The sequence below is a fragment of the Marmota flaviventris genome, chromosome 2 (assembly GCF_047511675.1).
Source record: "Marmota flaviventris isolate mMarFla1 chromosome 2, mMarFla1.hap1, whole genome shotgun sequence".
Taxonomy (NCBI): Eukaryota; Metazoa; Chordata; class Mammalia; order Rodentia; family Sciuridae; genus Marmota; species Marmota flaviventris.
Window position 1 is genome coordinate 110,563,737 of NC_092499.1, and position 25,989 is coordinate 110,589,725.

General features: G+C 36.7%; 3 protein-coding genes and 1 non-coding gene across 11 annotated transcripts in view; 2 read left to right on the forward strand and 2 right to left on the reverse strand.

Moving 5' to 3' along the window:
• Csnk1g1 (casein kinase 1 gamma 1) overlaps positions 1 to 12,323 on the reverse strand; it is a 146,847-nt gene extending 134,524 nt beyond the window's left edge. For all 8 annotated transcript variants that reach the window (XM_071608375.1, XM_071608377.1, XM_071608380.1 and 5 more), the window contains exon 1: positions 12,112 to 12,323. The gene's annotated coding sequence lies outside the window, so the exon portion shown is untranslated. The remainder of the gene's footprint in view (positions 1 to 12,111) is intronic.
• Positions 12,324 to 12,844: 521 nt separating this feature from the next.
• Positions 12,845 to 25,989, forward strand: part of Trip4 (thyroid hormone receptor interactor 4) — a 72,348-nt gene continuing 59,203 nt past the window's right edge. Inside the window, exon 1 of the mRNA XM_071608382.1 lies at positions 12,845 to 12,861. The gene's annotated coding sequence lies outside the window, so the exon portion shown is untranslated. The remainder of the gene's footprint in view (positions 12,862 to 25,989) is intronic.
• Positions 14,226 to 24,879, reverse strand: Pclaf (PCNA clamp associated factor). Its single transcript, XM_027925881.3, has 4 exons — positions 24,634 to 24,879; positions 24,247 to 24,327; positions 22,235 to 22,397; positions 14,226 to 15,168 (listed from the first exon to the last, which is right to left on the reverse strand). Exons 1-4 carry the CDS (start codon positions 24,677 to 24,679, stop codon positions 15,123 to 15,125), a joined length of 336 nt encoding a protein of 111 aa, XP_027781682.1. The 5' UTR covers positions 24,680 to 24,879; the 3' UTR covers positions 14,226 to 15,122.
• Positions 18,352 to 18,459, forward strand: LOC114085145 (U6 spliceosomal RNA). Its single transcript, XR_003581428.1, has one exon. It is a non-coding gene; the product is annotated as a U6 spliceosomal RNA (small nuclear RNA).

The window sequence follows — 25,989 nt, forward strand, 5'->3', positions numbered from 1 at the left end:
CAAGCAAGAGGAAAAAAAATTGCAAGTTTAATTAGTAAGCAACTTAGTGAGATCCTGACTCATAATAAAAAAAAATAAAAAGGGGTGAGGATGTAGCTCAGTGGTAAAGCTGTGTTCAATCCCCAGGATGGTGAAAAGAATAATTTACAATCTATTAACAAATACTAAAGAAACAACTGGAAACCTAAATGCAAAAAACAAACAAACAAACAAAAAACACTTTATACTATGAACCAAAATGAACTTAAAATGGATAAAAGATCTAAATATAAGTAGCTAAAAGAATAACATTCACAGAAGATGTAATGATGGCCAAAAGATATATGAAAACATGGTCAACATCACTAGTAATAAGGGAAATGCAGATTAAAATGGAGATACCACTTCACACCTATGAGGAGATAAAATGAAAATTCCACAAAAGGGGGTAGAGATGTGGCTTAGTGGTAGAGTACTTCGATAGAGCATGTGTGAAGCTCTGTGTTTAATCCCCAGCACTACAAAACAAAAACAAAAACACCTTCACAAAATAAATGCTGGCAAAAATATGATAAAACTGGAACCCTATGTATGACAGGAATGGAAAATGGTATTGGAATTCCTCAAAAAATTAATTAATTACTATATAACCCGGTATTTCCATTTCTGAGTATATACTCAAAAGAAATAAAATTAGAAACTTGAAAAAGTATGTATATACACAGAGTTTGAGTTGGCAAAGATTAAAACTTTCTGAAGATTGATGGTAGTGATAGATGCACAAAAATGTGAATGTACTTAATGCCACAGAACTGTACACTTAAAATGGTTAAGATTGACTGGGACTGTAGCTCAGTGGTATAGTGTTTTCCTAGAGAGGAAAAAAATAGATTAAAATGGCAAATTTGGGCTGGGGTTGTAGCTCAGGGGTAGAGAGCTTGCCTCATACACATAAGGCCCTGGGTTTGATGCTCAGTACCACATAAAAATCAATATATAAAAATAAAGATATTGTGTCCATCTACAACTAAAAAAAAAAATTAAAAAATAAATAAATAAAATGGCAAATTTTAAGCAGGTGTGGTATTAAATGCCTATAATCCCAACTACTCAGGAGGCTGAAACAGAAGGACTGCAAGTTTGAGATCAGTTTCTGCAATTTAGCAAGACCCTGTCTCTAAATAAAAAAGCAAAAGCACGGGCTGGGGATGTGGCTCAAGCGGTAGCACGCTCGCCTGGCATGCGTGCGGCCCAGGTTCGATCCTCAGCACCACATACAAACAAAGATGTTGTGTCCGCCGAAAACTAAAAAACAAAAAAAAATATTAAAAAAAAAAAAAAAAAGCAAAAGCACTGGAAGTGTAGGCAGAGGAATACTTGTCTAATATATCAATCCCCAATACCCCCCTCAAAAAAAAAAAAAAAATAGAGAGAATAGAACCTTTGTATATGCTGACAGAATATAAAATGGAATAGTTGTAGTCACTGTAGAAAACATTTTGGTGATTCCTTAAAAAGTATAAATGCAGGCTGTAAGGCTAGGGTTGTGGCTCAGTAGTATGGTACTTCCCTTCCATGCCTGAGGCACCAGGTTCCATCCTTAGCAACACAATGAAAATAAATACATAAATGGATAAAACAAAGATATTGTCCATCTACAACTAAAAAAAAAAAAAAATTTTTTTAAATGCAGGCTTTAGTCTGTAGCTCATGGTAGCACACTTGCCTAGAACAAGTAAAGCCCCAAGTTTGATCTTCAGTACTGAAGTAAAATGCAGAATTAACTTATGACACAGCAATTCTATTCTTAGGTACATATAAGAATTAAGAAGAGAGTAACTAAAATACTGAATTCCTACAGTATTCACAGATTATATCATCAAGTTTGCATTTCATTACATATTGAATTGTTTTACTCTCTACCTTTTGTTTCTCAACCTTGTTCAGTTAAGGTAGAGACCTTATCTTTAATTTCTATATTCCTATAGTACTAGTATGGTGATGGATACATAGTAGCAACTCTGAGATTACTTTTTCATTGAAAATTCAAATAGAAGTCATAGCTTTAAAATATTTCTAATCTATCCAAATCAGGAAACTGTATTTCCTCCTGTTTTAATGCTTTCCTGCAACATACTTATTTTGTTACCCATTCTTCTCCAATAAATAAACTGAAAAGAAAAATACTAATGTGTGAAAATACCAGCATCACATAAGAACAGATAAATGGCTTCACAAGTTGCTTCCTTAGAGCAAATGGCCTTTTCTAAATCCATTGAAGACTGTTTCAAAACAGTTAAAGAGAATCAAAGCACACATATTTAAAGATGCTAAAGCTCTGAATAGATGTATGATTTGTTTTCTCAACAGATGTGTATCCTTCAAGCCCTGAATTCACCAGATGCATATTAAATTAATCTGTACTTTTAGTTTTTACATAACACTTCACTTTAGTTTAATAGATTATCTCTACTGTGCAAAAAAAAAATACATTAGGATTCATTTTAATGCAGCCAAATGTGTGCTTGACAAATATAGGCTATAATAACTTCACTATTATTTTTGAATTGGCTAATTTCTATCTAGAATGTGAAACATAACAAATGTGCTGGTAACTAAAAATTCAGTGGCACCTAGTACCTGAAAGGATGTACCTCAGTGATAGTATGTGTGCTTTTCATATGCAAGGCCTTGGGTTTGATACACAGCACCAGCTTAAAAATAAAAATCCTAGCTGGGAGTATAGTTCAAAGAGATCTCATGTTGAGCATAACCTAGACCCTGGATTCAATCCCCAGCAATACAAAAAATTACATAAACAAATGCAAGATCTAAGAATAAAAGCAGACCTTATACCTTTCTCAAAAAATAACTCAAAACGAATCACAGACATAAATGTAAAATGCAAAACTATAAAATTTCTCAAAGATAACATGGGAGAAAATCTTGGGCATGGAAATAAATTGTTAGGTCAACAACAAAAGCACTATCCATGAAAGAAAAACTGGAATATATTAAAAAACTTGGAATATATTAAAATTTAAAACTTTTGACAATAACTGTAATAGAAGGGAGATCAGTAGAGTAGAGCAAACAACAGATCTTTAGAGGAAGGAAAGAAGGGATGGGGTAGGAACTGGGGAATGAGATTGATCAAACTATGTTACATGCATGTATTAATAGGACATAATGAACCGCACTATGATATAGAATTACAATGCACCAATTTTAAAAAGAGTGCAACTTAGCATATACTGTATTAAAAAAGTTAAAAACTTTATATTATAAAAGACATTGTCAAGGGACCGGGGTTGTGGCTCAGTGGTAGAGTGCATGCCTAGCATGTGCGAGGCACTGGATTCAATTCTCAGCACCACATATAAGTAAATGAATAAAATAAAGATCCATCAACAGCTTAAAAAAAATTTAAAAAAAGACATTGTTAAGATGAGAGACAAGACACAGACTGGAAGAAAATATATGGGAAAAAAAATATCTGACAGAGGACTTCTATCCAACATAGAATTACACAAAACAGTAAAAAAAAAAAAAAAAAAAATTCTATTTTAAAATGGGCAATTGATATGAATAGACACATCACCAAAAAAGATACATGGAGGGTAAATAAGCATGTGTAAAGATGCCCAACATAATATATCAATAGGCAGTCACAAATAAAAAGAACAATGAGGGCTGTGGGTATAGCTCAGAGGTAGAACATTGCTTAGCATGTTCAAGGCCCTGGGTTCAATCCCTAGCGACACAAAAAATGACAACAACCCACCACTACACACCTACTAGATAATGAGTAAAATACAGAAAAAAAAGTGACAATACCAAATGCTGGTATGGATGTGGAGCCAAAGGAATTCTCAATGGAATGCTGGCAACTTAGTGAGATTCTGTCATAAAATTTTAAAAAATTAATAAAAGGGCTAGTCATACTGCTCAATGACAAGGCACCCTTGTGTTCAATCTTCAGTACCATAAAACAAGTAAATATGCTATCAAATCACAAAACATGAAAGAACCATATATATATATATATATATATATATACACACACACATATCATATATATATATATATATATTACTAAGTAAAAGAAATGAAATCAGTCTTAAAAAGCTGTATATTATATAATAACCATATGACATGTTGGAAAAGGCAGAACTATAGACAGATTCAGCCAGAAAAGGAGAGATTAAACAGGTAAAGTACATGGGATTTTTAGAACAGTTACATTATTCTGTAAGAAACTATAAAGATGGATATATATCATTAGGCATTTGTCAAAACCACAAAATTATATAATACAAAGTAAACCCTAAATTAAAATTAAAGACTACAATTAACAATAATGTATCAACATCTGACCCAGCTATCCCACCCCTCAGTTTATACCCAAAGGACTTAAAATCAGCATACTACAGTAATGCAGTTATGTCGCTGTTTATAGCAGCTCAATTCACAATAGCTAAACTATAGAACCAACCTATGTGTCCTTTAATAGATGAATGGATAAAGAAAACGTGGTATATATATATTCAATTGAATATTATTCAGCTTTAAAGAAGAATGAAATTAGAGCATTTGCCAGTAAATGGTTGGCATTGGAAAATATCATGCTAAGTGAAATAAGCCAATCCCAAAATATCAAAGGCCGAATGTTTTCTCTAATATGCAAATGCTAATTCTCAATAAGAAAAGGGAGGGAGAATCTAGAGAAGAATAATGTTATCTTAGATTAGGTAGAGGGAAGTGAAGTGAAGGGAGGGGAGGGGAGGGGAGGGGAGGGGATGTGTAGATAGGAAAGACAGAACAAAACAGACATTATTACTTTATGTATATATGTGACTGCATGACCAATGATTCTACAACATGTACACTCAGAAAAATGAGAAATTGTATCCAATCTATGTATGATATACCAAAGTGCATAAATGCATTCTACTGTCATGTATAACTAATTAAAACAAACTTTAAAAAAAGAAATGTATCAATACCAGCTCATTAATTGTAATAAAATTACCACATTAATGCAGGATACTAATAAAAGAGGAAACTGTTGGGGAAAGGAGAGCATATGAAACTCTATGTACTATCTGCTCAATTATTCTGTAAATCTAAAACCAACCTTTTTAAAAAATATTTATTTTTTAGAAGTAGTTGGATACAATACCTTTATTTATTTATTTTTATGTGGTATTGATGATGGAACTCAGGGCCTAGCAAGTGCTAGATGAGCACTCTACCGCTGAGCCACAACCCCAGCCTTAAAACTAATCTTATTTTAAAAAAAAATTATTTAAAAAAAAATCTTGGGCTGCGGTTCTGGCTCAGCGGTGGAGTGCTCGCCTAGCACGTGCAAGGCCCTGGGTTCAATTCTCAGCACCACATAAAAATAAGTAAACAAAATAAAGGTATTGAGTCCAACTACAACTGAAGGATAAATATTAAAAAAAAAAAAAAACTTATTAGGGCTGGGGCTGTAGCTCAGTGGTAGAGCACTTGCCTTGCATATATGAGGCAATGGGTTTGATCCTCAGAACCACACAAAAATAAAGATATTGTGTCCAACTACAACTAAAAAAATTTTTTTTTAATTTTTTATTTAAAAAAAACAGCTGGGTAAGAGGTTGTGAGGGGAATGGGAAAATAAACAAGGAGAGAAATGAATTACAGTAGATGGGGTAGAGAGAGAAGATGGGAGGGGAGGGGGGATAGTAGAGGATAGGAAAGGTAGCAGAATACAACAGTTACTAATAGGTCATTATGTAAAAATGTGGATGTGTAACCGATGTGATTCTGCAATCTGTATTTGGGGTAAAATTGGGAGTTCATAACCCACTTGAATCTAATGTATGAAATATGATATGTCAAGAGCTTTGTAATGTTTTGAACAACCAATAAAACAAACAAACAAACAAAAAACCAGCTGGGAAGGTAGCTTAGTGGCAGAGTGTGTGCTTACCATATGAAAGGCCCTGGATTCAATCTCCAGCACCAAAAATAAAATAAAATAAAATAGAAACAACCATAATAAGGCGTACATAATCTCAAAGAGTAGGTACTGTCACTGTAGACTACAAAAATTTTATTTAGTGAAAAAACAAAATTTAAATCCCCTCGCCATTTTCCTAGCAACTGGCTATTCCTCTGCTCACTGGCATCTGCATCAGAGAGTGATCTCTAGGAAATGGAGGAGACATCCAGCTGAGAAGCTATTTGACCACAGCTGTGGTTAGTAATTTATCAGAAGGGTTAAAATAAAATATGATGATTATCATGGATACTCAAGCACCATCAAATTTATAGTCAACAAGGAATATTTGCATCATTTATTAAACTCAACAAGGAATATTTTGAAACTTATCAAGAGGGATGTAAAATATGTATGATATTTTCATTCCGAGGCCCAAACATTCTCAATGACCCCTTTTCTAGGCTAAGGAGTTAGAAGGTGTAAAGCAAAAGAAATCAATGTGGCTCTAATGCTATTATTCCTGGAAAATTCATGCAGCATTTTGATGGAGACAGCAACACTTGGAGCACTCTTGTCTTACCCAGAACCAGAGAGGTGCTGCATCAAGGCTTCTATGGTGAGAAAGGCAATGGCTACTTTTGCACCCAGCTTCTCTGACCATGGTAAAAAACAAGAGAATATCCCTTCTCCAATTATGTCCATATCTCATTGAGATAAGTGAGAGATCATTAATTTGGGGGGCTGGGAATGTAGCTCAGTGGCAGAGCACTTGCCTAGCATGTGCAAAGCATTGGGTTTGATTCCTAGAACCACAAAAACAACAAACAATAAATATCATCCCTGGCAAACCAGCCTCCATCATAATTACGGGACCTACTTGAAGATTTTGGGTGAGGGCAGACTACAACGGTGTAGGGACAGTCCATCTGTCTTCCTACCTCACCAGAACATGCCTGCTGCAGACAAAGCATGACTCTTCTATCCAGATGGCTCTCTCTTCACTTCATTTCTGCAAAACCAGACTAATACGACTACATTTTCTCAAAGATGTCTGAGTCTTTCTGGTCGACGTTAAGTGCCAACTACTACCATCTTAGCAAGTTATGGTCTTTTCCAGTTCAGTAAATCCAATAGCCCATCTTCAGAATTTATTAAGATATTAAGATCCAAATTTCTCCAAGACACACACACACACACACACACACACACCCTGAAAAATGGCAAAATGTAGCATTTTATTTACATGTGCATAAAAACAAAGCAACATGCATACAGGTAAGGCGCAAAACCCATTATCAGAAGGTTAAATTCAAGTGGGCTTATCATTCAATAAAAAATCCTCAGTAGATGCTTTTCTTCTAGTTTTAAGATGTCAATAAAGCCTTATTATAATACCATCATATCCAATTTGTTTTAGCAACTTCTACCAACAAGTGGACTATTATAAGCACTACTGACAAAAAAGGTTTAAAATGTGAATGGCAATTAAAGGTATAAGAAGCTATGTAATATTCAGAGTTTGAGATAATCACCTTTAACCAATGCCTGACATTATCCTGTGTAATTTAATATAAAAATGCAAGTTCTTTAGTTACATGTTCACTGTTAGACTGATATATAGTTCAAAACTACTGGGGTTTTTTTCTGAAAAATAATTTGATGAATTCAAAGCCATAAAACATGGAAGGGGTGGGGAGAGAAGGAATCTGAAACAGATGGCATGTAATTTTTTTTTTCAGAGTCCATCTTGAACACAATCCCAATAATGTAAAAATCCAATTTAGCTCTCTAAATAAGTAATCTATAAAACCATAAAATGGTAATTCTGAAGTAAATTCTTTCTTTTTTTAATCCTGTCTTCTCAAAGATTCTATATTAGGCAGAAATGAGTAGAGACAAGTTAGAAGTTAAAAAGAGAAAAACTATCATTTCGTAAATTTGAAAGTTTTCAGGAAAAATCTACTTCTAATATAAAGCCATTAAAACAGTTTCTAAAAAAAATCAGCAATACTAAAATCTAGTTATCATATCAGTTTTTTCCTGATACACAAATGATTTAACTTTATTAGAAATTAAATAAGAGAACTGTGCTTTAAAATACAAATAAGCTCTGGAAGAGCAATCATTTGATTTGTGTGAAGAGAAAGCAGTATCTGGATTTTTTTTTTTTTTTTTTTAACGTGCCGTGCCCACAGTAACTCTCTTTCACTCCTGATTTGGCAGCACCCAAAATAAACTTTAAAAAAAAAAAATCAACTAAACTTTTTTCATTATATGATTCTAGTCTATAGTATAAATGTGTGTGTGTGTGTGTATATATATATACACACACACACACATATATATATACACACACACTGTATATGTATATACATGATTTATATATACATAGGTGATATATGTATGTGTGTGTATTTGGGTACACACACACACACACACACACACACACACACACACACGTCTGTTACCTAAATCTTTTACAGATCATCCAAGATAGAAACCAAGGTTAAGGTTTAGTCATTTTTAGATTTCCTGGCAAGCAAATTCCATCACAGACAACTGCAAAGACCCTTGGAATCATCAGTCACATACTTGTCATGGAGAAAAATATCATCCCTAACAGTCTCTAGTCATTGCATACAATTTAGATAGAACAATTTGCTGTAACAGCTAGTATCATTTCATAAAAATGAATGGATTATTAAAGTTTTATATGAAGATGGGGGGGGAATGGCAGCTTCTGATAACTTTATCAAAGCAAGATAATCTTACCTTAAGATTCAAAAATGATGAAAAATAATGATCCAAGAAAAGAGCAAAAAGCTTAGATATATACAAAAGGCTGGATCCTTAGAAGAGCCATTTTAAAAGTTGAATAACTGTAGCAAAACAATTTCAACTTCGTTTAAAAGAAAAATATAGGGGCTGGGGCTCAGTGGTACAGCGCTTGCCAAGCATGTGCAAGGCATTGGGTTCGAATCTCAGCACCACATAAAAATAAATAAAATAAAGTTATTGTGTCCAACTACAACTAAAAAGTATATTTAAAAAAAGATGGGGCTGAGGGTGTAGCTCAGTGGTAGAGCGCTGGCCTAGCACGTGTGAGGCCCTAGGTTTGATCCTCAGCACCACATATAAATAAATAAAATAAAGGCATTGTTTCCAACTACACCTAAAAAATAAATATTAAAAAAAAATAAACCCCAACACTTTTTTTAGACAAGAGTCTCTTTAAATGAAACTCATCACAAATTTATCATATCTTTAAAAAAAGGAAAAAGAAAAGAAAAACACTGGAAAAATACATTTAAAAATGACTAAATTCACACAAAACTCAAAAACCTCTCTGAAAAGTTAAATTACAAACTTTGTACCAACTTTTCAGAAAAAAAAAAAAAAAAAACTATTTTTCCTACTAGGGACTGAAACCAGGCATGCTTTACCTAGCTCTTTTTATGTTTTATTTTGAGACAGGGTCTTGCTAAGTTGCTGAGGCTGACTTTGAACTTGCCAACCTCCTACCTCAGCCTCCCTAGCCAATGGGGTTACAGGCATGTGCCCCCATCCCCAACACTTTTCTTTTTTTTTGACTAGAGTCTCCTTAAATTGCAGCAGCTGTCCTTTAATTTGCCATCCTTCTTGCCTCAGCCTATCATGTCGCTGATATTACAGGTGTGCACCACCACACAAGGCCTAAAGTAAGTTATTTCTATTCCTTTATATTCCTTTGAGTATAAAGTACATGTACAATTTTTAAAATTACTTACTACAAGATCAAAAAAAAACATCTTAGCTGGGTGCAGAAGAGTAAGCCTGTAACCCCAGCAGCTCAGAAGGCTGAGGCAGGATGATCTCGAGTTCAAAGTCAGCCTCAGCAATGGGTGAGAGGCTAGTATACTCTGTGAGACCCTGTCTCTAAATAAAATACAAAAAAATATAGGGCTGGCAATGTGGCTCAGTGGTTGAGTGCCCCTGGGTTCAATCCCTAATAACAAACAAACAAACAAAAATGTTAGCTGAAAATCTTGAGATCTAATAGGTCACATGTAACTATGATTTTAGATCCATAAAGCCAACAAACATAAAGACCACACACTTCTTGATTTCCATGTTCTAATGAGAAATGACTTAAAGGTGGAAATTTATTCCATATCCATTTATTTTACAGATTAGTTATAAGAATTCTTTTTTGCCAATACTTTAGTCTAAATCAGAGTCAAGCTATTAATGTTGATTTTAATCTTAAAATTACTACTACTTTCTATTTTTATGCTCCAATTTTAATTCTCTTTAAAGAAATATGATGTTAATTATAATTACATACAGAGGCTGGGGATGTAGCTCAGTGGTACAGTGCCTGCCTGTATGTGCAAGGCCCTAAGTTCACTGCTCAACAAGGCAAGAGGAGGCTGTAATTTAAATGTACTATCCCCCTTGTAATACTGGTAAGAATTGTACTCATTTTATTTATTAAAAAAAAAAAAAAAAAAAAAAGCGGGGGCTGGGGAGGTGGCTCAAGCGGTAGCGCGCTCGCCTGGCATGCGTGCGGCCCGGGTTCGATCCTCAGCACCACATACAAAGACGTTATGTCCGCCGAAAACTAAAAATAAATAAATAAATAAATATTAAAAAAATTCTCTCTCTCTCTCTCTTAAAAAAAAAAACAGGCTGGGGAGATAGCTCAGTGGTAAAGCACCTGCCTAGCATGCAGGAGGCCCTGAGTTCAATCCCCATCACCATATAAAAAACAACAACAATAAAAAATGATGTTAAAAAAAAAAACCCTGCGGACTGGGATTCTAGCTCAGTGATAAAGTGTTTGCCTCACACGTGTGAGGCACTGGGTTCGACCCTCAGCACCACATAAAAATAAATAAGTAAATAAAATAAGGATATTATGTACATCTACAACTAAAAAATATTTAAAAAGAAAAACCTGAGGATTTGCCCAAGGTCAACAATTAGCAAGCAGCACAGTGTGGGTTTAATCCCAGATTTATTTACCTCAAAGCCAATACTTCCACTTGACCACAATTATCTCCTTAAAAGATTAACACAGCTCAACAGCAGAGAATCTAGTCTCACCGAAAGTTCACGTATCTATTCTGAGACATGCATCACTAAACTACCTACAATTCAGTTAATGAAACAGAAATGAAAAGGATCTTTCTGCTTCATTTAAACTAGGGCAGGTTTACCGACAGGTAAAAAAGAGATTGTACGAGGCTTGCCTCAACATGTCTTTCCTAGACCTCTATATCCATACCGTTTTCCCAGTCTTCTTGTTTTTTGTCTCCCCCCCCTCCCCACCCCCGCCGCCAGGCACGTACATCTACTATACAAGGCAATGTCCGAGTATGGGTGCTGGGTGCTTTTCAGAATCGCACTTTTAAAAGAAAATTTGTACCAGATATGTATCTAGCTGGAAGTCTTTCCAAACATCTGAAGTGTCATTTAGGGGCAACAAATCCAGTTCCACCCTCTTTCTTCTACACGGTGATCCTTGCCCACTTGGGGGACACTGATCCTGTAGGACGCTGAGGCAAGGGAACAGTAAAGGAAGGAGCGGGGGAAGCGCACGGAAGTTGGGTGGAGGGAGGTCTCATTACCCACTCTCCTGCCCCAGCTCTCCCAAGGGCGGCTCCACTGTGCTCAGCCGAATCAGAACCCCCACAACCCCTGAAACCTCGCTGTCTCAGCGGGATGGGTAGGAGAATCCGGTAATGGAAAGCATGAGATTGCCCAAGCCACCCCGCCTAGTCCATACTCTCCTTTTGGCCCTAGATGATGCTCCCCCTTTTTCAAAGCGAGCCTTCAGGTGGCAAACTCCGGGTCAGCACTGGCCAAAGTCTTCTGCCTAAGAAGGGGCACCTTCTCCGTCGGTCCCTAGCCGGCTACCCGAAACTATCCGCCGGCAGTGTCTCCCAGCCCCTCCATTCCGCCCACGCAACCCTCCACACGCCGCCTGCGCCCCACCCGGGATCCCAGCGTCCCCCTCCCCGACCCGGGTAAGAGCCACCCATCATCCCCTCACTCTCTCCCTCTCTCTCATTCTCTCTCTCTCTCTCTCTCACACACACACACACACACACACACACTCCCTCAGACTCCAGCCTCCCGGACCCCGTCGAAGCTAGAGCAAGTACCTGGAACGGGCATGCTCTGGGGCTCAAAGGAGCGGGCGCGGTCCCCTCCCGGAGGCGCCGAGTGCTTCTCTACCCACCCGCAGCTGTAGCTTCTCTTTCCCAAGAGCGGGAGGGAGGAGAGGAGGCGGAGGGGAGGGGGAAAGTAAGGAGCTGAGGGGCGGCAGCAGCCGAACCGGAACCACTAGCACTGACCCCTCCCACGGCCAGGAGCCCTCGGAGTACCCCGACGCTCTTGATAGGACAAACCTAGAGCAGGCACGGAGAAATTGACACCACCACTTCCGGGTCATCCCCGCGGCAGCCCCTCCTTAGCAACAGCGTGGGGTTGCTAAGCGGAAGTGCCTCCAAAGCACCCACCCACCCTCATATCTTTTGGGACTACCAGGTGGTAGGCTGTGAGAGTTCTGCTCTGCTTTGGTAACACCCTCTTACCTTCTACTCAAGAATTTAGTTCGAGGAAATGCCTCGCTGCCAGAGGCAGTAAGCCCATGCCGCTTTTCCCTTCAGCCATTCTGGGTCATCAGCCCCCACCAACTGCATACACCAGCTCCCTTCTGCTCTGAGCCCCAGGCTAAGTGGCTCCTCTTAAAGCTCTTCTTACTGGTCCCTTGCGGGAGTTACTTTCTGGAGATTTAACAAGCATCTCCCTCTTGTGGATTTCCCTTGTGTTTCAGCTGGATTTTTAAAATCTTCAATGTGAAAGCTTTTTGATAGACTTCGTTCTCCTGTGATAGCTCCTGAAGCCAAATGGTGAGCAAGTTTTGTCTTCACCTTATTTTTTTTTTTTTTAAAGATTGCGCGTGTTTGTTTATGGTCTAGAAACAACCTTGCTAAATTAAAGGGGAGGGGAGAGAATGGATGTAAATCCTCAAAAGAGCAAAGCAAAAGGCCAAAGGAACCCCATAATCAAGTTTGGTAATGAGAAACATATCTAATCCTCCACTCCGAATAAACGTTCATACCTGCACTGTGGGCAAGAAACATTTCAATAAGACATCTCATTTATTCTATATTAGGGTAGTTTGGGGTTTAAAAGTAATCCTTTTTATAAAAATGACTATCAGGCACGGTGGCACACTCCTGTAATCCCAGAGGCTCAGGAGTCTGAGGCAGGAGGATCGCGAGTTCTAAGCCAGGCTTAGCAAAAGCGAGGTGCTACGCAACTCAGTGAGATCCTGTCTCTAAATGAAGTACAAAATAGGGCTGGGGATGTGGCTCAGTGGTAGAGTGTCCCTGAGCTAAATCTCCGGTCCCCCCACCCCTAAGAAAAACCCCTCATCATTATAGTAATTAAATATTCAGAGAAAATGAGTAAAAATCTTGTCTTTCCTATCTTGAATAGGTCTGCTTAGATGCAGTACAGCAAGAGGGTAACTTCTAAATTTTTCTCTTCATTAGCAGTGAATACACTTGCAATTGCAGTCTTCAGTTTTGTGGGTCATGATAACCTCAATCACGGATATTGTATTGTTGTCCACCTGAGCTAGGACGGACAGGAAATAGCTTTGGTAACTTGGAAGAAATTCCAGGTCTATTGGGTTCCGGAATGCATGAGACAGTGTTAAATTGATTTACCTAGGCAGTCAATTCAGCAAAGCCAGTTAGGAAATTACTTCAGACTCTAATGTCTCAGTACATCTAAAACATTCCCACTCCTGCCATCTACATATGCACATTTGAGAACTCACACACCCTACTTCAAAGCATATCCAGTAATTAATTGTTCTTTAAAAACCTGGTTGAAGCTGTTGTAGTGGTGCATGCCTGGGAGGAGAATGGCAAATTCAAAGCCAGCCTGAGCAATTTAGTGAGACCCTGTGTGTGTGTGTGTATATATATATACACACACACATATTGATCATATATATGTACACACATATACATATATGTATATATACACACACACATATGTACATATGTGTAGTGTGTGTGTATTCCCAATTCAATAACATTCCGTTTAACATCCACTTCTAAAAGACAAAGCAAAAATATAATATACAATCTACAATCATCAGGTATCAGTTTGGAAGTTGATAAAATCAGATTTTGCATTTGGAAGGAATAAAATTGAAACATTTGGTCAGGCATTAATTCAGGAAGCACACAAATGGATGTGTATTGTGAAAATAAGTAGTCTTTTATTTCAAATTTCAGAAAACATGCCTGTTAAAACATGGTTAATTTTGAAAATTGACAGCTTGTCAGTATGCAAAAAGTGTGCTAGGAAAGCAAGAACATCCATTAACAAGTAGTATTATACCCACTTCTTCAGTTAATCTTGAGAAATGCAGTGAATGCTCTAAGGACTTTAGACATAGCTGTTGGTTTATGGCATGATTTGCCTGTCATATTTTATTGATTTCCAACTTTAAAAGTATAAATGCAAAGGGTAATATTTTATGATACTGAATCAAATATCCAAGAAAAATTCCTCCCTATTAATGTGGCTTATCGAATCTTTTTTCCTTATTCTATGCTAGAATTTTGTCTTTTTGTTGTTTTAACTGTCCTTAACTTTTTCCACATCCATCCAAATTTATTCAAGAGGGCATTTTTGGCCCCCTTTCCGAAAAATGACAGAAACTAAATTTAATTAATACTGATTTTTTTTTCATGTGCAAAACTCTAACTCTGCTTTTTTAAAGCAAATAAAGGGAATAAAAACATAGCATAATTTCAATGCCCAAATGACATCAGTACAAAGATGTAAACAAATCTCAAATACAGGACATTAGTAATTGGAACATCATGCACTGATTTAATGTTAGCAAGAACAAGAAGCTTTATAACAGGTAAAAGAACCAACATAGTGCATTAAAATTGAATATTAACCTAAGTAACCGTAATTTTACAAATTCTCCAATTTCATAACTTGCTTTTGAATAAACTTTAGCCTCATTTTTTAAATCGAATGCCTATTCATCAAAGCTTACTGAACAAACATATCTATGCAAATTTATACCCTAAAATACCAGAGTAAACAGGAGACATTATTCAAAGATGAATAAGTTCTATTCTTTTTCATCATCTGTGTGGTCAGGTTGCAAAGGACATACTCTGTAGAAAGAACAGAGAACTTTAGTAGTTACCTAAGTATCAATTCTTTAAAAAAATTAGAAAAAAAATTAGTAAAAAACATACAGAAATCAGGAACAGTAATTTTATTTATTTGTTTTTTAAGTCCTTTTTTTTAATTTGTAGGAATAATAATTAATAATGTAGTGGCTGTGGTCAAGTGCCAGAAATGAAAGAAAATTTAACTTTATTAATTGACAAATATGTATAAATTTCAAGTACTAGTGCAACACAATTTGTAGCAATTTCTTTGCCTCTTATTTTGCAGAATCAATATTTCCCATTTAGAATATGTTGCGATTTTTATTTACAGTGTCTCATTCCTAGAGCATCTTTTTTTTTAAGGTTAAGTAAATTGATAAATAGAATATAATCTATCAGTAAAAACTTCATGATAGATAGGTGCAGTGTTGCAATTGCATGATCCCAATTGCTTGGGAAGTAGAAGCAGGAAGTTCAGGAGTTTGTGGACAGCATTAGCAACTTAGCAAGACCCTGCCTCAAAATAAAAATATAAAGTGTGGGCTGGGCGGGGCGGGGGTTGTGGCTCGTTGGCAGAGCGCTAGCCTAGCATGTATGAGGCACTGGGTTTGATTCTCAGCACCACATAAAAATAAATAAAGGACCATCAACAACTAATAAAATATTTTTAAAAATATATAAAGTGTGGGGATATAGCTCAGTGGTAAAGCATGCTCCCTAGGTTCAATCCCCAGTATTGAAAGAAAAGAAAAAACCAAAACTTTGTAATAATCCTGGCCAATAACACATGCTTATTATCCCAGCTACTCAAAAGACTAAGGCAGTTCCAGGCCAGGACAACTTGGTGGGACCCTGTTCCAAAATAAATAAAAGGGTTGTAACCCAATAGTAGAGTTGTTGTGTTTGTTGTTGTTGTTGTTGTTATTTTGTTTTGTACCAGGGATTGAATGCAGGGATGCTTAACCACTGAGCCACATTCCCAGTCCCTTTTTTGTTTTTAATGAGGTAACTTTTTTTAAAATTTTATTTTATTCATTTATTTTTCTAATTATTTTTTAGTTTTTAGGTGGATACAATATCTTTACTTAATTTTTATGTGGTGCTGAGAATCGAACCCAGTGCCTCATGCATGCTAGGCAAGCCCCATCATTTATTTTTTATATGTGTTGAGGATTGAACCCAGGACCTCACATGTCCTAGGCAAGTGCTCTGCTACTGAGCCACAACCCCAGCCCTGTTTTTTATATTTTATTTAGAGACAGGGTCTCGCTGAGTTGCTTAGGCTGACTTTAAACTTGGAATCATCCTGCCTGCAGCCTCCCAAGCCATTGGGATTACAGGCATGCAGGGCACCCAGTTTAGTAGTAGACCTCTTGCCTAGCACGCGTGAAGGTCTGGGTTCAGTCCCCAATACCATTAAAAAAAAAAAAAAGAAAGAAAGAAAAGTAATAATAAAAAGCAAAAAATTAAGCAGTTCATTTGAGCAGAGGAAACAGCAAATTTGTTAACTTATGGTTGTCATAGTTTTTAAAAAATAATTTACATTATCCCAAAGCCATTCATATTTACTCTTTTTATAAAGAAAAAGTCAATTAAGAATTTAATCATAAATCAAAATTTTTATTTTAGAGATGGAAAAGATTTGTGACACCTATTTAAAGATTTTAGTTTTCAAATTCGATCCAGTAAGCCTGAATGATCATAGAACTGGGTACCAAAAGAAGGAAGCTAAAATGAAGGTAACCAGACATTGTATAAGATTATCATTGCTTGTGTAGGGATGCATGCATATACCTCCAGTGACTCTGCAAAGTTCAAGACCAGCCTGAGCAATTTAGTGAGGCTGTAAGGAATTTAACAAGACTCTTCTCAAAAGAAAAATAAAGAGGGCTAGCGATGTAGTTCAGTGATAAGTGCCTGTGGGTTCAATTCCCAGTACGAAAAAAAAGATGATCATTGCTTCATATCTCAGTAGGCTATGCTGGAATTTAAACCAAGTTAACTAATGAATGCTATTATGACCTAAACTTCCTTTTCATACGGTCTAATTTACTTAGGCATCATAGTTCTGTTCAAGATTTAAGCAGAAGCTGGGCATGGTGGCACACTCCTATAATCCCAAGGGTTTAGGAGGCTGAGGCAGGAGAATTTGAAATCAAAGCCAGCCTCAACAATTTAGCAAGGCCCTAAGCAATTTAGTGAGACTCTGTATCAAAATAAAATATAAAAAGGGCTGGAGATGTGACTTGATAGTTAAGTGCCCCTGGAACAAAAAAAAAAAAAAAAAAAAAAAAAGATTTAAGCAGATATTCTCTTGATTCTGACTCTCTATGTGCAATAGATGGGAGTTTACCCTGCCTTTAGGAGAAAATAAGACCACAAGAGTAACCATATTTCAAAATATTACTTTGAAGGTTCATATTCCTTCTAATAAACTATTTCAATAAAGGAATAATTGTAACTGTCTTAAAAGTCAAATCTAAGAAAGGGGCCTAAAGAAAAAATGTAAACCTATATTACTACATTTATGGCACAGATCTTATTATACCATGGATTAAAGTTGTTTGAGAATATATGTATAATTTCTTTCCATATGATGGAAAACTGAAATATAGGTTTATTCCTGTATTATAGCCAAAATTGGCTGTCTTGCCAAATTATTTTATTTCCCTAATGTTAATTCAAACAATTCAAAAGGATTAAAGTATATTCTAGAGGTAATCTTGACTACTACACCTTGTTAATTTAGAATAAGAAAGAACAAGGAAAAATGATAGCAATGAGGAGAAACAAAAAGAGAGGAACATGAAAACAAACCTATTATTATTCGTGATTTTTTTTGTGGGTGGTGGTGCTAGGAATTGAACCCATGGCCTTAATGCATGCAAGGTAAGCACTCTACTGAGCTATATCCTAGCTGGAAAACAAACCTATTAAAAAGCTTGGTGGCTCATGCATATAATCCCAACTACTCAGGAGGTTGAGACAGAAGATATCCAAGTTCAAGGCCAGTCTCAGCAACTTAGTGAGGCCTTAAACAACTTAGGGAGTCCCTGTCTCAAAAAAAAAAAAAAAAAAAAAAGGGTTTGGAATGTAGCTCAGTAATAAAGCACCCCTGGGTTCAATCTCTAGTACCAAAAAATTTTTAAAAAGTTTGATGGTTGATTTTTATTGAAATAAATTATGTGCTTGCTTCAGCCACACATATACTGAAATTGGAACAATGCAGAGAAGATTAACATGGCCCTACACAAATATGACATGCAAATTCAAAAGTAAAAAAATAAACAATCATAATAGTGTTATTTTGTTTTGGGGGATATCAGGGATTGAGCCCAGGGGCAGTCAGCCACTAAACCACACCCCCAGCCCTACTTAGTATTTTATTTAGGGTCGGGGTCATACTGAGTTTAGCCGATCTCCATTGCTGAGGCTGGGTTTGTCACCGAGCCTGGCCCTAAGCCCTTCTTAAAACATTTTGAGAAGGGTCTCACTAAGTTGCTGAGGCTGGCCTCAATCTTACCTTCCTGCCTCAGCTTCCTGAGTAGCTGGGATTGCAGGTGTGCTCTTCTCTAGCAATCATTTTGTTCTCTTTCAGCCCTTTATTTTTATTTAGTTTGTATTCAATGTAAATCAATTCAAAACACAATGTACAATCCATACCAGATGTACAGTGTTAACTATGAAGCAAGAGCAAGTTTCGTTCACATATACCACAGGTTGAGATCTGTTAGATCTGGTAGATTCTAAAAATGGCTTAAAACTTTTTAAAACTGTTGTAGCCATAATGAATATTGGAACAGCTAAGGGTCAATGTATAACTGTGTGAACCAGATTTCATGCAGTGTCTGTTCCTAAAAAGTTATATACATTGAGGCAGTTGTAAAAGTTTTTCTTTCTAGAATCAAGTCCAGTTAAGGCTTAGAACTAAGTCTTGACTACAGAAAGTGTTCCAAATGTAGCTACTCTGATCTACAGAAGTTTTTTTAAAGTATTTACAGAAAGAACATTAAAAAAAAATTGTGAATTTAATGGGATTTCCAATCTTCATTTCCCAAATACACTATTTTTGTCTACTTCATGTTTGCCTCTTATTTTCAAGATTTATCAAATATGTCTTTGAGTCATAAATTTTCAATTATATGCAAATATAATTATTCAATATATGCAAAATAAAAAGTAATGTTGTAAGATGGGTTTAAGTCAGTATACTTCTATTCTTCTGAATGAAGTACGGTAGCTAATGAATGACACTTTTATTGAATGGTTACATGTGCTAAGAAATGCTTACCAATTATTTTAAGTATACATGCAACTCTTACTCATTCTTGGATTTGGAATAGATTCCAATCTATCCTTTCCCTGGCACATGTCAATTAATACAAAGAACGTTAAATGCAATGTCAAGCAGGGATGTAGCTTAATGGTAGAGTGCTTGCTTAGCGTTCGCAAGGCCCTGGGTCCAATCTACAGCACCAAAATAAAAATAATAAATAAATAAGAATAAAAAATTAGGACTAAAACAAAACAAGAGAGGAGCTAGGGTTGTGGCTCAGTGGCAGAGTGCTTGCCTAGCATGCAGGAGGCCCTGGGTTCGATCCTCAGAACCACATAGAAATAAAATAAAGATATCATGTCCACCTAAAACTAAAAAATAATTATTGAAAAAAAAATAATTTCCATTAACACCTGATGGTTCTTGCCAACATACATATAAGTCATGAAATCTTTTTATATTGCCTAGTTATTTTACAGCCTTCTAGATTTAGTGAGCCAAAATGAAAACTGAATTTCCATTCCACAGGTCATTCTTGTCTTAGAGCAAAGTAACATAATTCTCTTCAAGGTAGTTTTTAAAGTCCATATTTCTTAAGCCACATTAAAAAAAAAAAAAACTGTTAAGTAATTTTTGATGTTGACTTTCTCCTTAGTCTTGTACATGAAACTCCAGCAGATTTAATATTGGCATTCTCTATTTAGTTAAATCCTTCAGATGATCTTCAAACCATCCCAGTTTGGACTCTCAAGATTTTCTGTGTTGATAAAATGAGTGGAATTAGCAGACATGATGAACACCTGTTGTTGTTGTTTTTCCTACCAAGACAGACTTCCAGATGCCATTTGGATTGAGATTTAAAAATATGAGTTGGAGAACTGTAGATTTTTCTTAGTCTATTCTCTCAATAGTAGAGATGTAGAAGGGTAAGTAAGACCACGAGAAGACTGGCTATAGTCTTTATAGCGCTGGAGCTGGTTGCGGTGGTGGGCTTTGTGGTTTCATAATAGGTAGCACCTGGTGTGCTAGTTAAAGGAACAAATGAATTAATCTGCATGGGTAGGAGCAGTACCAGAAGCAGCAGCCCCAGACTGAGCCTGGCCACCATCCTCTTACCCTTGTGTGTCCAACTTGCTGCTTTTGTAGGCTGGAGGGTCTCTGAATTCCTCACTGGTGTGGAAGTAGCAAACCACGCCTTATATTCAAATGGCATCACAATGACAGTGACAAGATGCCACACCTTTCCTTACCCAGTCAAATACTTTGTTTTTGAAAGTTTTAAAACATTTAAAAATTGTTGCCTGGATCCCATTATTAACATTATTAAAAATTGAAAAAAACAGGTTTCAATTTTTTTTTCCAAGTAGCATTATCTTTTTTCTGGTTATTAAAAGTGACTTGTTGGCCTGGGGTTGTGGCTCAGCAGTAGAGTACTTGCCTAGCACATGCAAGGCTCTGAGTTCAATCCTGAGTACCACATAAAAATAAATAAAGGTATTGTATCCAACTACAGTTAAAAAACTATTTTAAAAAAAAGTGACTTGTTTGTTGAAATTTGTTAGTATAAGAGGTTTTTATTCAGAGATAATTGTTACTAATATTTGTTATATTTTCATACAGTACAAATACATGGTTTAGATTTTACACAGTAAGGATTGTATCCAGAATTTTTTCTTAACATTTATCATGAGCATTTTCCTGTCATTAAAAGCATAGTTTAATTAGCTTTTTAAAAAGTTTGCAGTGGGTTGGGGATATAGCTCAGTTGGTTGAGTGCTTACCTTTCATGGACAAGGCCCTAGGTTCAATCCCCAGCACCACACACACAAAAAAAAGTTTGCAAGCTAGTTGTTTGTGGTAGCTCTTAATCCTAGCTATCTAAGAGGCTGAAGCAGAAGGACATCAATTTTGAGGCCAGCCTTGGCAATACAGTGAGACTCTTTTTTTTTTTTTAAAGAGAGAGAGAGAGAGAGAGAGAATTTTTTAATATTTATTTTTTAGTTTTTGGCAGACATGACATCTTTGTTTGTTTGTGGTGCTGAGGATCGAACCCGGGCCGCACGCATGCCAGGCGAGTGCGCTACCGCTTGAGCCACATCCCCACCCCCTACAGTGAGACTCTTATCTCAAAAAAAACAACAACAACAAAAAACTTTGCACATTGAACTCTATATATGTATAATTTTATCCCTGTTTTGTTTTGAAATATTCTTAAGTACTTGTAGAGAAATTGTCAAGATAATATACCATAGTATCTGCCTTGGTTGTTTCTATATGGATATTTCTATATTTTTCAACTTTTTTACATTTTATATTTCTTGGGGAAGTTGAAATAGTATTTTGTTTTGTTTTGTTTTGATGCTGGAGTTTGAACCCGGGACCTTGTGTATGATAAACACAGGCTCTACCACTGAAGTATATTGTCAGCCCCAAACTGGTAGTTCAGGAGGCTAAACAGAATTCAAGCTAAATAAAACAACATGGAAACTGCCTTTCAAAAAAAGTCTAAAGAAAAAGGTGAAAATTAAAGAATAAAGAGTATAAGTTCACAGTTAATGCAGCACTTACCTGCATGAGTACAGATTCTCTTTGGAATAAGAAAAATAATACTTTTGATGATGTTTAAAATTTTTGAGTGATTTATATTAAGGAAATAGTACAAGTTTAAAAAAAAAAAAACTTTAGTTTTTATATTTAGCTTGAAGAGAAACTTTAAAGTTATTCAATATCTCATTCATCCTTTATTTTCAAGAGTATATTTTCTTTATATTCCAGAATATAAAAACTTACTTTCTCTTTGCTTTTCCTAAGCCACTGCTTCCTGGCTCTTCAGGAATCCGATTCTCCTTTTCAGAATCTTTAGGGGACAGCCTAAAGAATTCTCCAATTCCTTTCTGCCACTTGGGAGTTGGACGTACACAAACTGGATTTCCTCCTGCATACTTATTTTCAGCTGTAAAATATAAACAGAACTAAATAAGAACTAGGAATCCAACCACCATTCATTAAAAAGACTTCATTCTTTCTTTCACTTCAAATTCTCAAAGGTATAAGGGATATTACATCCATCTTAAAAAACTAGAAAATGTGACACAGGAAAGCTATAATCAGACAATAAACTCAGTTTGATAGTTTGATCCTAGGAAAAAAAATCAGTAATAACAATTTTTAAAGCTGGAAAATCTTTTTCATATTTGTCCATGAGCAGAGCTATCAAACAGTATTATGTACTGTCATACAATATTTGATATAGTTTTTCCTAACATAAGGTATCACCCTATAGAATAAATCACCAGAATTTTATTTAATAAGATCATTTAGGCTGGGCACAGTGGCCCATGCCTATAATCTTAGTTCAGAGGCTGAGGTAAAAGGATCACAAGTTCAAAGCCAGCTTCAGCAACTTAGCTTGACTCTGTCTTGAAATTAAAATAAAAAAGTGCTGAAAATGTAGCTCATTGGTAGATCAACCCTGAGTTCAATTCCCAGTACCAAAAGAGGAAAAAAAAATAAGGGCATTACCAATTTCAAACACTTACTGGAAGTAAAGATAGAGATATGTTAAACATTATAAAAGGTGCATTTGTTCAAAGCATTCATTAAGGGCGTACATTCAGTTGGCTCTGGTGATTCAGCAGTGTTCCAAACAATGGAATGTGGCCCTAATGGGATTTATTCTAGTGGTACAGGTTGTAAGACAGTCTCAAAAAATTCATCTTCTTTCAAATGTTTTGACTACTATTCCCTTTTTAAAAAAGATTTTTTTAGTTGTTGATGGACCTGTATTTTTATATATTTATATGCGGTGCTGAGAATTGAACCCAGTGCCTCACACATGCTAGGCAAGTGCTCTACCACTCAGCTACACCCCAGCCCTACTATTGCCTTTTATCTGAAGAGACTGAAATAATAAATATTTTCTAAGAAAGTGTTTGGAATAGGAGGAAATTTGAGTTAACTGAAAAATCTATGAAGTCTTCAACAGTGCTCTCCTTTCTGTTTGTAACTAAATCTTGTGGAATTAATCTTCCTGCCTGTTCAACTTTCTACTGAAAGGGAAGAGGCACCAGATGGCAGGGCATTTTCTCATCCTCTCCACATGCAGGAGGAGCAGTGTGAAGCTATTTCCCTCGCCTTGTTACACTCCTACTCAAACAAAAGCAGTATCAGGAGCTGCAAAGTTAGAAAACACACACAAACACCACACTCAAAAAAAGACAGAGGAGGGGATGGGAGTGAGGGATAGAGGAAGAAAGGAAGGAAAGCAAAAGCAAAGGCAGAAAAAGTGTTTATACTAAGAAGACAATGTAAGCCTGACTAAGGGGCACACACCTCTATTCCCAGTGAACTGGGAGGCTGAGGCAAGAGGATGGCAAGTCAAGGCCAGCCTGGGCAACTTAGCCAGACACTGTCTCAAAATTAAAAAAAAAAAAAGAAGAAGAAGAAGAAGACAATGTAGTTAGCATAGTCAATCATTATCCTAAATCTAGTGAAGAGGTACTTAAATAGTTTCTAAAAGAAAAAGCCAACTGTCAATAATAAACACTAAACAACAACAACAACAAAAATAGGTTTGAAGATAAATCTGGGTCCCCATCTCAAGGCTTGAGATTCATTTCCATGAGACTTTTTTTCCCATATTCTAGCCCCCTAATAGGCCAAGGCCCCCTCAAAGGATAGGGAAGAAAGGCCTGAGAATCTCTAATAAAATTCCAAAGTGGGCCAGGGCTGTAGTGCCAAACCTGATCCTCTTTTAGGAGGCGTCCTCTTACTCAAGGAGCTTGCAGCAGGGCGCTTCTTACCTTTCCTTGATGAAAGCGATGTAGAATTAGTAGCAGAGGTGGAGGAACCAAGGATCTTTCTTGGGGCTCGAGAAGCCACCACTGCAAAGAGAGGCGAGGAGGGGAGCATTCAGAAAGGGGCAGGAAGGTTTTGATACCTTGTCTCGCCACATTCTCACCACAATCCCGGACCCTCGCAGCTTCAGGAGGACAGCCCAGGGATCCAGAACAGCAGGATGGCCTTCCCTTGTCCCTCCAGCCGCTTCCTCAAGGTAAAGGGGACTGGTGGCTGCTTCCTGGCTGGCTGGAGTTTGGGTGTGCCGGGCCCAGGGGAGCCAGGGCATCTCGCCACCCAGGAAAAACCCCTCTCCACCCCTTGCTGTCCACTATGGCGCTGGATCCCTTCACCTTTTCTGTAGGTGCCTGGGACGCTGTCTGCTTTAGTTCGCACCATGTTCAAACGGGAAGAGACAAGAAAAACGTCCGGGCCGAAGAGGTTCACAAGACAAGGACCTAAAAAAAAAAAAAAAAAAAAAAAAAACCTCTCCCGCCACCGTTTATATTAATGTCTTTCCCGCGCTCCACAAGACTCTCGCGAGCTGTGGTTCCCCATTGGTTCTGTTCTTTAACCCCAAACCAATCGCCGGAGTCCAGGGGTGACATCGGCGAGGCTTAATGCAGTGCTGGCTAGTCCATCAACTCGCAGGGGCTTGTGATTCGCACCAGCGCCAGGTGGGCGGTGCCCGGACACTTTCCCGGGTTACTTGATGTGTTATTGCTAAGATTCTGAAGTAGGTAAATGGGCCTGTTTATAGAAACGAAATAAAACAGCAATGACAGAAAATTACATTTCTTCAAAAAAATACATAGGGTTAAATACACAATGATTGACTTCTGGAAACGAAACCTAAAATTAAGCTGATTTTTGGACACAAATCAAAATAAGAATTTTTGAGAGCTTTCAAACCGCAGGCATGACTTATCTATATCATTCATGTCAAAACAATTCTATGGGATTGGGAAAAGGAAACTAATATAATTTTTGACAGTCTTTTGGTTTTAGGATCATGTGAAATTAAAAAAAAAACACTGTGTGAATTGTATATACATACACACACGAAGAGAAATAATAAAATGCCTTTCTGAAAAAAAATCTGCCAAATGTGTTAAAGGCTAGATAGAATAGGGAAGTAATAATTTTTCTCTATCCCTATGTTTATCTTCTAATTACAAAACCCTCAGAAAATGATTTTCACTCTGAATACCTGTGCATAAAAAGTAGGATCAAATGAATGTGATGTGGGGTATATTCTGTTAATTGTTCATTTGAAAGGCAACTCTGGAGAGTGTGAGCACAGCATTAATTTGTTCCAAAGAATTATGTTTGAGGTTTTTTGTTTTGTTTTGTTTTTGCAATGTTGAGGATCAAACCCAGGTCCTCTCACATCTAGGGAAATGTTTTAGCACTAGGCTACATTCCAGGATAATGGATACGCTGGAATTAAAAAAAAAAAAAAAAGGCTACTCACTACTTTAACAGCCATACTGCATTATAGAATTAGAGGAGTTAAGCAACAGATTAAATTAACATTCTAACAGATTAAATTAACTTTATAATAGTAGGAAATGTATTCACAATTAATTACCTGAGTTTTATCTTAACCCTGGGGCCTAAGATTGCAGACACCTTTGTAATAGAAAAATCAAGAAGCCTCAGGGTATGCTCTGTTGTCATCAAGTTCCATCTCAATTCACTCTGGTAAA